The following is a 12,012-nucleotide window of genomic DNA, read 5'->3' as shown; positions in this document are numbered from 1 at the left end:
TGAAGTCGTTAGTGGCCATGCAGTCCTGGTGAACAGGGAGTTCAGGAGGGGACGAGCACACACCTCTGAGGGGCCCCCGTATTTAGGATCAGCGTGGCAGATGTGTTGTTGCCTACCATTACCACCTGGGGTCGGTACGTCAGGATGTCCAGGATCCAGGTTCAGAGGGAGGTATTTAGCTTATTGATGAGCTTTGAGGGCAGTATGGTGTTGAACGCTGAGCTGTGGTCCACGAACAGCATTCTCACATAGGTGTTCCTTTTGTCCAGATGGGAAAGGGCAGTGTGGAGTGCAATTGAGATTGCGTCATCGGCAGATCTGTTGGGGCGGTATGCGAATTGTAATGGGTCTAGGGTGTCTGGGATGTATATTAGACAAAGAAGAACGCACAAAATAAATGCCTTATAGAAGAATTTTGGCTTATATAATATCTTAGAACAGCCTAACTACATATTTCAAATTTGTGCATTTCAAGTGTTCCCCCCTGCCCACTTTAGATAAGTGTTTAAATATTAGATTGCATATAATTCAATAAAAGAAAACAGAGAGAAAAAAGGAGAGAGAGAGACGTTAGGCTGTAGCCAATGGCTACATTAAGAATCTGGCAGTCTCTTTTTTCCCTCTCTCTCTGTTTTCTTCTACTGAATTCAATACAGTACAACATTCTGTGTTTGTCAACGAACAATGCCGGGACTAGTGTTGTGCTTCGTTTGACAGTGCCGTGCGCATATACGTATATTTCTGCCAGGAAGTGACAGGCCTTTCAGAGAATGAAATAAGTGGGAGATACGAGGGACTTTCTAGCCTTCAGTGCAGTGGTAATGTAATCCGACACCATAGTCACTTGTTACTACAAATCGTAAACTCACTCGCTGAGTTAAAGAGACTGAGACTCAGAAGCGAATAAACATTGATAAAACAAATACATAGACAGTCCGCGAATGGACCTTTATTGTAATACACGATGACTTGTGTTTAGTAAAAAGCACTGTATAAATGTCTAGTAGATGGCTATATTGCCTTGCCTTATGTTTTATAAAAGCCAATCTAAAGACATGTTATTGCCAGTGTACCACAGCAGATGATCTGTAATTTCTCACAGACACAGCACTCGGCCCAGCAGAACCAGAACTTTTACTAAATAAATGTGTTAATTTCATACATTTAACAATTTTGGCCTCAAGATCTTTTTTGGTCTGTAACTTTTTCAGCACCACCCTTCTGTTTTTCTGTTTCGACTGAGTGACTGACAGAGTCAGAGCGGGTCTCACTCTCTCTGATGAAGAGTGTTAGACTTTCAATATGAATTTGTGCCAGCTCAGCCAATCAGAAAAGCAGGCTGCCAAAAATGCTGTTATTTAGGTCAGAGGTCACCATGTGGGAGAAGTTGGAGCTCAAGGATGATCGACACGTTTCCCACTAGTAATTACCATTCAAATGGATTTTTCGCAGTCATATTTGGTAAACAGAGAGAATGATAGAGATATCATCTTTATATACTGTCACACCCTGATCTGTTTCACCTGTCCTTGTGCTTGTCTCCACCCCCTCCAAGTGTCACCCATCTTCCCCATTATCCCCTGGGTATTTAAACCTGTGTTTTCTGTCTGTCTGTGCCAGTTCCTCTTGTGTGTTCCAAGTCAACCAGCATGGTTTTCGTGCTCGCCTGCCTTTTCTATTCTCTTTTGCTAGTCCTCCTGGTTTTGACCCACACCCTGTTTTCTGGACTCTGTACCCGCCTGCCTGACCATTCTGCTGGCCCTGACCTCGATCCTGCCTGCCACACTGTACCTCCTGGTCTCTGAACTGATTTTGACCTTTTGTCTGTCCGTGACCATTCTCTTGCCTACCCCTTTTGGATTATTAATCAATATCAAAGACTCAAACCATCTGCCTCCTGTGTCGGCATCTGGGTCTCGCCTTGTGCCATTATATATACGGAGTGTACAAAACCTAATATTCAGTTGCACCCCCCTCAGCACACATTCAAGTCATCAGGGCATGGACTCTATAAGGTGTTAAAGCATTCCACTGGGCTTCTAGCCCATGTAGACTACAATGCTTCCCACAGTTGTGTCAAGTTGGGTGGTGGACTATTCTTGATACACAGGGGAAACTTTTGAGTGTAAAAAACCCAGAAGTGTTGCTGTTCTTGACACACTCATACCGGTGCGCCTGGTACCTACTACCATACCCGGTTCAAAAGCACTTAAATATTTTGTCTTGCCCATTCATCCTCTCAATTGCACACATACACAATCCATGTCTCTATTGTGTCAAGGCTTAACAATCCTTCTTTAACATGTTTCCTCTCCTTCAACTACTCTGATTGAAGTGGATTTAAAAGGTGACATCAATAAGTAAGGGATCATGGTTGTCACCTGGATTCACCTGGTCAGTCAATGTCATGGAAAGAGCAGGTGTTCTTAATGTTTTGTACACTCAGTGCATTTAACATTATGGCATCTGTGAGCGCACGGGCAGTGCCATTGAGGCCATCTCCATATTTTTCTACTACATCTAGTTGGCAAACTGAAAGGGTGCATACTGCCAGCTTATGTTGTTCGTACATGTATAAATCCATGGTTCGTGATTTACTGCCACCTACAGTTATGGAATGTTTGCTCACGAGTACCACAGTATGAGTCATAATACCCATAAAACCTACACAGGGTAGTGCGTACTACCCAGTACATCACTGGGGCCAAGATTCCTGCCATCCAGGACCTCTATACCGGTGTCAGAGGAAGGCCCTAAAAATTGCCAAAGACTCCAGCCACCCTAGTCATAAACTCTTCTCTCTGCTCCCACACGGCAAGCGGTACCGGAGCGCCAAGTCTAGGTCCAAAAGGCTTCTTAACAGCTTCTACCCCCAAGTCATAAGACTGCTGAACAGCTAATCAAATGCCTACTCGGGAATTTGCATTGACACCCCCCCCTTTTTTTTACACTGCTGCTACTCGCTGTTTATTATCTATGCATACTCACTTTACCCCTACCTATATGTAGATATTACCTTGACTAACCTGAACCCCCGCACATTGACTCTGTACCGGTACCCCCTGTATATAGCCTCTTATTTTATTGTTTCTCTTTTATTTTTTACTTCAGCGCGTGTGACAAATACAATTTGATTTGATTTAGTAGTGCTCTTTTTCATTCTATCAAGCATTCACACAGCAGAGAAGCAGATGGATGAACACTTCCATAGTAGAAACTATGCTCTGCTGCTCATTTGCAGATTGGACTATCCAATTCCCAATACCGTAATGCTACCTAATATACTGTATGTATTGGTTCTATGTAGAACTGTCCCCTGAGGTGGGTGCTGTGCTGTAGAGATAAAAAAATCGAATTAACCATTGTATCACATTCAGATAAAATCTGAAGGGAATGCCAAGATACAAACATTAAGTTCTTCAACTTACTATGCTATTACAGTGGCAGAATTTTTAATCGCCACTGTGAATAATAAGTTTGTCATCAATGAAGTAGAGGCGTAGAAAATGGATAATGTACAATATGTTATATCTGCTAAATCTCAAGAATATTGGAAATGAACTCTAGTACATAAAAACACAATCAAAGTGCTGTTGCTATTTCATTCATTTTGGCAGTGATACGGTACTGTTTGGCAATAGAGGTACTTTTTCTGTATGTTAAAACAAATACTGCAATAGCTCTGGAGAGCCTTACGGTTGTGGGCGGAGCAGTTGCCGTACCAGGCGGCGATACAGCCCACCAGGATGCTCTCGATTGTGCATCTGTAGAAGTTTGTGACTGCTTTTGGTGACAAGCTGAATTTCTTCAGCCTCCTGAGGTTGAAGAGGCACTGCTGCGCCTTCTTCATGATGCTGTCTGTGTGGGTGGACCAATTCAGTTTGTCTGTGATGTGCATGCCGAGGAAATTAAAACTTGCTACCCTCTCCACTACTGTTCCATCGATGTGGATAAGGGGGTGTTCCCTCTGCTGTTTCCTGAAGTCCACAATCATCTCCTTAGTTTTGTTGACGTTGAGTGTGAGGTTATTTTCCTGACACCACACTCCGAGGGCCCTCACCTCCTCCCTGTAGGCCGTCTCGTCGTTGTTGGTAATCAAGCCTACCACTGTTGTGTCGTCCACAAACTTGATGATTGAGTTGGAGGCGTGCGTGGCCATGCAGTCGTGGGTGAACAGGGAGTACAGGAGAGGGCTCAGAATGCACCCTTGTGGGGCACCAGTGTTGAGGATCAGCGGGGTGGAGATGTTGTTGCCTACCCTCACCACCTGGGGGCGGCCCGTCAGGAAGTCCAGTACCCATTTGCACAGGGCGGGGTCGAGACCCAGGGTCTCGAGCTTGATGACGAGTTTGGAGGGTACTATGGTGTTAAATGCCGAGCTGTAGTCGATGAACAGCATTCTCACATAGGTATTCCTCTTGTCCAGATGGGTTAGGGCAGTGTGCAGTGTGGTTGAGATTGCATCGTCTGTGGACCGATTTGGGCGGTAAGCAAATTGGAGTGGGTCTAGGGTGTCAGGTAGGGTGGAGGTGATATGGTCCTTGACTAGTCTCTCAAAGCACTTCATGATGACGGAAGTGAGTGCTACGGGGCGGTAGTCGTTTAGCTCAGTTACCTTAGCTTTCTTGGGAACAGGAACAATGGTGGCCCTCTTGAAGCATGTGGGAACAGCAGATTGGGATTGGGATTGATTGAATATGTCCGTAAACACACCAGCCAGCTGGTCTGCGCATGCTCTGAGGGCACGGCTGGGGATGCCGTCTGGGCCTGCAGCCTTGTGAGGGTTAACACGTTTAAATGTTTTACTACTCACCTCGGCTGCAGTGAAGGTGAGGCCGCATGTTTTGGTTGCAGGCCGTGTCAGTGGCACTGTATTGTCCTCAAAGCGGGCAAAAAAGTTATTTAGTCTGCCTGGGAGCAAGACATCCTGGTCCGTGACGGGGCTGGTTTTCATTTTGTATTCCGTGATTGACTGTAGACCCTGCCACATACCTCTTGTGTCTGAGCCGTTGAATTGAGATTCTACTTTGTCTCTATACTGACGCTTAGCTTGTTTGATAGCCTTGCGGAGGGAATAGCTACACTGTTTGTATTCGGTCATATTTCCGGTCACCTTTCCCTGATTAAAAGCAGTGGTTCGCGCTTTCAGTTTCACGTGAATGCTGCCATCAATCCACGGTTTCTGTTTTGGGAATGTTTTAATCGTTGCTATGGGAACGACATCTTCAACGCACGTTCTAATGAACTCGCACACCGAATCAGCGTATTCGTCAATGTTGTTGTCTGACGCAATACGAAACATATCCCAGTCCACGTGATGGAAGCAGTCTTGGAGTGTGGAATCAGATTGGTTGGACCAGCGTTGAACAGACCTCAGCGTGGGAGCTTCTTGTTTTAGTTTCTGTCTGTAGGCAGGGATCAACAAAATGGAGTCGTGGTCAGCTTTTCACAAAGGAGGGCGGGGCAGGGCCTTATATGCATCGCAGAAGTTAGAATAGCAGTGATCCAAGGTTTTGCCAGCCCTGGTTGCGCAATCAATATGCTGATACAATTTAGGGAGTCTTGTTTTCAGATTAGCCTTGTTAAAATCCCCAGCTACAATGAATGCAGCCTCAGGATGTATGGATTCCAGTTTGCAAAGAGTCAAATAAAGTTTGTTCAGAGCCATCGATGTGTCTGCTTGGGGGGGAATATATAAGGCTGTGATTATAATCGAAGAGAATTCCCTTGGTAGATAATGCGGTCGACATTTGATTGTGAGGAATTCTAAATCAGGTGAACAGAAGGACTTGAGTTCCTGTATGCTTTTGTGACCACACCACGTCTCGTTAGCCATAAGGCATACGCCCCCGCCCCTCTTCTTACCAGAAAGATGTTTGTTTCTGTCGGCGCGATGCGTGGAGAAACCAGCTGGCTGCACCGACTCCGATAGCGCCTCTCCAGTGAGCCATGTTTCCGTGAAGCAAAGAACGTTACAGTCTCTGATGTCCCTCTGGAATGCTACCCTTGCTCGGATTTCATCAACCTTGTTGTCAAGAGACTGGACATTGGCGAGAGGTATACTGGGGAGTGGTGCACGATGAGCCCGTCTCCGGAGTCTGACCAGAAGACCGCTACGTTTCCCTCTTTTACGAAGTCGTTTTTTTGGGTCGCCGGCTGGGATCCATTCCATTGTCCTGGGTGAAAGGCAGAACACAGGATCCGCTTCGCGAAAGTCATATTCTTGGTCATACTGATGGTGAGTTGACGCTGCTCTTATATTCAGTAGTTCTTCTCGACTGTATGTAATGAAACCTAAGATGACCTGGGGTACTAATGTAAGAAATAACGTAAAAACGTAAAAAAAACAAAAAACTGCATTGTTTCCAAGGAACACGAAGGGAGGCGGCCATCTCTGTCAGCGCCGGAAGTCAAACTCACACAAGTGCCTCAACTTTGATTTTGTATTCTACTTAGCGCCTATTTGTGGGTATAATTTCCCTTTAGCTTTTCTAGTACTATTCCCCTTCAAGAGCACCTGTACTTGTTTTGGAATACCTGAAGCGCTCCTGCTACTTATTTTTCTTCTGCTCAGTATATATGCTGATGATAATCCACCCCTCTTCTCATGTCATTCATATCAATATGTTGACCTTTCCAAGCCATTTCAAGTATGATAGCAGCTCCTCTTTGTTGTGGTCCACCAGGTTCTTTGTTTGATTCGATACACTGCTTTACCCTCTCAGTATTCCTGGCATGTGCTCTGACACTTTTTGCCTTGGTTTCATACTTTTTCTCAGTTTTACAGGCGCTCCTCCCCTAAACCTGTTCAGTATTGTGTTTGACCATCTCAGTGCGTGAAACCCCATCCAGCACTGACTATACCAGCAATGATTCAGACACAGTACAGTCGAATTTTCCAGAACCACTGTGACTTAATGTGGCTTAGGGAGTTAAATGGGGAGAGGCAGACTTGAGATCAATGTGAAAATTGTGGGAACTACTGCCATACACAGCTTATTAAGCATACAAGCCTGGGTGTCATAGCCATAAATTGCGGCCCTGTTCGAGGACCTTAGACTGGGAAATAAATTATTGACGGAAACCCAGAAGAAAAAATGTGTGTGTGTCAAAGTGTGGCAATGAGGATAGCACCACAGTGCTAGCGTAACCAGGAAAAATATAAACTCTGTGTTGAAATTATGCTAAATCAAAGTGATTTTAGGTTAAAAGGCCATAATTGTTTGGCACATACATGTTTAACAGAACAGAACTTACCTGTGATGACCGCATTACTTTTATCAACTGTAGGAAGAACTGCTTTAGCTAAAGGTTCAACAAATACGGTCTTTGTTTCCACAATTCCCTCTTACTACTTTGAGCAATTGAGATTAATATACATATGCATTCACATTCAACCTTTTTAGTATCTGTTAAAAACTGCTCAACCAAAACGTTTAATTGTAATGTATGCACAGCTGGCAATGCATGGCACATGCCTTCATTATTCTCCTGGTTGTTATTTTGATTAAAAGAACTAAGAACATCCAGAAGCTAAACACGATGAATGCTAATGACTTCGGATATATTCCATATCCTCTGCAGATTTTGGGAAGTCAAGCAAATTACATCTTTAGAGGATCTGAGTTTCACAGGCAATATATTCATTATGTCTCTCCATCTGTCTCTCTCTCTCTCTCTCTCTCCTGCCCTCTCCCTTGGTTCTTTACTCTGATAGGAGGCAATCTATCTTGTTAACTGAATGGGCTTTTAACATTAGAGGTAAAAAAGTAATGAGTGATCCATTTCCTGCATATCTGACACCTGCCTCAGGAGGATAATGATGGAGGATGATGGAACAGAATGGGGAGAGGGGTGCAAACTACAGACTACACAAATCTTCCCTCTAATCTGATGGGAAAGTGTGACCACTTCCGTTTCATTTTTAATGGTCTTCAAGAGCAAAACGCACAAAAACAGTAGCTATGTCCCAATGCCATGTCACAATATGATGACAAATTACATTGAAACAATGTTGATTCAACCAGTTTGTGCCCAGCGGGTTTTGTTGTGTACATTTGACATGTCAGATGGTTCGTGGGAATCCATCAAAGATGGGTCTATAGTTTTTCATCCGTGGTGACTGGTGAGTAATAGTTGTTGTATTTTAAGACTGGCTACATGGCTAAACCCAAGTATGTGTACCACAGGAATGTTAAACAGCAGAACTGCTGCAACTGAGGCATATTCTATCTATTGGAATGAGAAAGGACTGTTGGAGCTGAGTTATGATAATCCCTAACGGTGTGTATTTTACTGTGTGCCTTCCTCACTGGCAAAAACATTCAAATGAAATAACACACATTGAAACTGATAATGAGAATGCCACCATAATTCTGTTGTACAGTATAACACTAGAAGAACCAGTGCGAATGAATTTCAAAGCCTCTAATGTTTCCATAGAAGAAAAGAGAATGCTAATCAAAGAAACTGTCTGACACTGAGGCCGGCCTAAATAAGGCTGTGAATATTACATCACAATGCAATTACACACACCTTAATGTTTGGAGTGCAGGGCCAATAACATTTGGCTCTTGATATGTTTCTTGTTTGACTTGGGGGAAGGATTTAATGATATCTGCAACTGTAGAATTATTATTTCTGCTGAGCTGAACTGAGCTGTGTTCAATATTGTTGTGCCAGCCATTACCTTGTAGGCATACTTTCCCTCTCATTTGATTTGCATTGTTCTCACTGGTAGTTTGGTGGGAGGGGGCTCTTTGATGGCAATGCAATTTGTTTTGATGAGAGTTTCATCACCCACTTGAGAGAAGACGATGAAAACACAGGGAGATAATGGCTCCTCAGAATACACTTATCATGTTCCAATGGTCCTCCTGCATAGGGCTTTATGTAATGTTCATGTTCATTCTCTGCCATTTTGTGTTGATTTCAGTGCTATATTCCCCTGCTCGTGGTCATAATATGTAATATGTAATAATATGTCTCATAAGTTTTTATACAAAGGCTTATTTCATACCGAGACCATTTCTAGTCCGATTAGCCTGATAAGCAACAGAATATGTTGTGTGAAGAATTCCACAGCATGTTGCATAATTCTCACTTATGTGATAATGTAAGCAGAACAATTACTGTTATAGTATGGGAAACCCGTTTTATTTCACATCGATAAGGCGATAGAGTTCCTCTATTTTTTTTTTCAAGATACCTGAAATGGTGGCGATAAAGTAAATGCAAGACCCCAGAAAGAGGGAAGTGAAGGCAACTGCATACATATTTTGATTTATGAGCAATAGAGTTAATTTTGCTATGGCTCATCGACAGGGGTTGCAGTGACTCGTGTGCATCACTAACATAATTAACTTCTCTCTGATGGCAGAAATCCAACATCCCATCACTTAATGTACTGTTTTACTTTTTTTTTACAAAAAAAGGTGATAACCTCTTTCTTTTGTGTGCATCATGAATATTGGCAGGCTGTGCGTGAAAGATTATAAAAATAATACACTGTATACAGTATACACCATAAAATCTGTTGATTGTGGGTGGATTATTGGCATGGTGTTTCCTCTCTCTACTGATAAGGACACAGTAGATGATTCAGTCTTTGTTGCCCTGTGGGAACCCAGGTTCTCTCTTTCTGTTGGCTCCTCTGGGTCTGTGCCTCTGTGCAATATGGTACATGAAGGAAACTCAGTTGTGGTTGAAACATGATTGTCCTTATTCAATAAGTAGAATACAATTGAAACGATTAGAGTGCAGTGTTGTAAGTTTGAGTATTTGTTTTCTGGAACATTTACTTAATGTACAACAATACCCCTAAAACTCAATGGGTACCCCAACGAACGTAAACCGATAGAACATACTGTAAAATTGAATACGTTTAAATATGTTTATTCATTATACGCACATATGCTCCCTGTATATCTGCACAGCTAATCGATTATGCATGACTGAATTGTAGCCTACATAATAACATTAAGCATCCTCCATGGAGATACAAGCCAGCTGCCTCACTACATAAGCATGAAGTAAAACATGGAATGTCAAATACATTTAAATGTATGTGGTGGGATTAAAGATTGTAATGATCTCAAAACGATCGTACATTGACACACATGTACAAAATTAATGATACAAGTATTTCCCAATAGGTATATTTTCTTTCCATGAGAAACTGTACATGACTCCAACTTGTAAACAATTAAAGCTGTATTCAGACAAGAAACAGTAGCTAGTCCAAAAAAAGTATATTCATAGCCCTCGTCTATCCTTCTTGCAAAGGATCTTTTTGAAAGACCTCCTGAAGTCATTGTTGAAAATAGTGTAAATGACTGGATTCAGCGAGCTATTGCAGTATCCGAACCAGAAGAAGAAATTGAACAATGTCTCAGGGACACAGCAGGACTCACATATGGCGGTGAGTGTGTACGTGAAGAAGAAGGGGAACCAGCAGACAACAAACACTCCCATGACCACAGCCAGAACAAAGGTGAAGCGCTTCTCTCTGTTCTGCCTTCCTTTCCACCGGCTCACTTTCACACACTGCTGTGCATCATAGTCTTTAGGGGACGGGTCTTCTAGTTTCACCTGACTCACTTTGGTCTTTCCCTTTCTCAGCTTCATTTTGATGGAGCACTGGTTCTCATTCCCATCAGACGAGGAGCACTCTTCCCCCACGTCGATTCCATTGACCTCCTCACCCTCCTCCACTCCATCTCTACCTCCTTCTCTGTTCCTTCTCTCCAGGGGGTCCTGCTGAACTAAGCCATACTGACTTTTATCTGGATTATTGTTTCCCCTTCTCCTTTCACCCGGAGGGGCCCTGGTTCTATTCTTTGCAACCTGGTAAATTCGAACGTAGACCAGAATCATGATCACACAGGGGGCGAAGAATGAGGCGGTGCTGGAGAATATGATGTACCACTTCTCCTCATTGATCTTACATGTGGGACCCTCCTCTTTGGCCCCTTCCTTCTCCATTGAAATGAGAGGTGGGAATGATATAATGGCAGCCAGCACCCACACAAATAAAACTATACATTTGATCCTGCGTGGTGTCCTTTTCGAGTTGTACTCAATGGCTTGAGTGACTGACCAGTATCTGTCCAGACTTATGGCACACAGATGCGTGATGGACGAGGTGCAGAACAGAACATCCAGGGCCAGGTAGATCTCACACCACACTTGACCAAAGTACCAATATCCCATCAGTTCATTAGCCAGAGAAAAGGGCATCACCAGAGTGGCCACTAGAATGTCTGCACATGCTAAGGACACTAAAAACAAGTTCTGAGGGGCTCTTAGGGCTCGGCTGGTGAACACAGCGATGACCACTAGGACATTACCGAACACTGTGAGGAGAATAAGGATACCCACCAGTATTGTCAGAGGCACAGAAGTCTGCACAGTGTAAGGGAGCCTGCCAGGCAAAGTCTTGTTGCTGTTGGTCAAGTTATCACACCCCATAAGGTTGAAGCTGGCGTCCTTACAAGACAAGTCAACCAAACCACTATTATGGCACATTCGTTAATTAAGCGTCCCACGATAACATAGCCTTTAAGTTTTGCCCACTGGGGAAAATGTCATATCAACAATCTCACATACAAATAATCTCAAAATGTGGTTTTACTCCTTTGTTTTCCAGCATCCAAAAATGTAATTTTCTCCATTTACACATTCAGGAAAAAAGTGGTAATTCGTTATCCTCTTCCTTCGAGCTTCAAACACTTCAAATTGTCCCACGTTGTGCATGGAATAGCATCGACAGGATTATATTTCTCTGCCACTGATGCAGTAGTTGGTGAAGCAGATATGTATGTGGCAGAGGAGGGGATTGCCGCTTTTTATATGGTGGTGAGCCTCATCTCCCTAGTCAGTATATCTTAGTGGGAATAATGGGCGGGGTCCAATTACTATCGGACCTACAGAAGAGTTTCATTGTTGCTTTCCAAATTGTACATTGACAAAATACCTTGTCGTTCCAAATATTCTCCAGATACATCTATATTT

The 12,012-nt window shown here is 43.3% G+C and overlaps 1 protein-coding gene across 1 annotated transcript; it reads right to left on the bottom strand.

The window, feature by feature from the left end:
* Positions 1 to 9,910: 9,910 nt before the first annotated feature.
* Positions 9,911 to 11,797, bottom strand: LOC124037230 (alpha-2A adrenergic receptor-like). The gene has a single exon (XM_046351900.1). It carries the CDS (start codon positions 11,524 to 11,526, stop codon positions 10,255 to 10,257), a length of 1,272 nt encoding a protein of 423 aa, XP_046207856.1. The 5' UTR covers positions 11,527 to 11,797; the 3' UTR covers positions 9,911 to 10,254.
* Between the last annotated feature and the right edge of the window lie 215 nt (positions 11,798 to 12,012).

Source organism: Oncorhynchus gorbuscha, linkage group LG06 (genome assembly GCF_021184085.1).
Source record: "Oncorhynchus gorbuscha isolate QuinsamMale2020 ecotype Even-year linkage group LG06, OgorEven_v1.0, whole genome shotgun sequence".
Taxonomy (NCBI): Eukaryota; Metazoa; Chordata; class Actinopteri; order Salmoniformes; family Salmonidae; genus Oncorhynchus; species Oncorhynchus gorbuscha.
The sequence above is the reverse complement of the archived record's forward strand: the minus strand, read 5'-3'. Positions and strand labels throughout refer to the sequence as shown.

Excerpts from the sequence above, each read along its gene's own strand:
- LOC124037230 (XM_046351900.1), bottom strand. The coding sequence starts at position 11,526 with ATGTGCCATAATAGTGGTTTGGTTGACTTGTCTTGTAAGGACGCCAGC.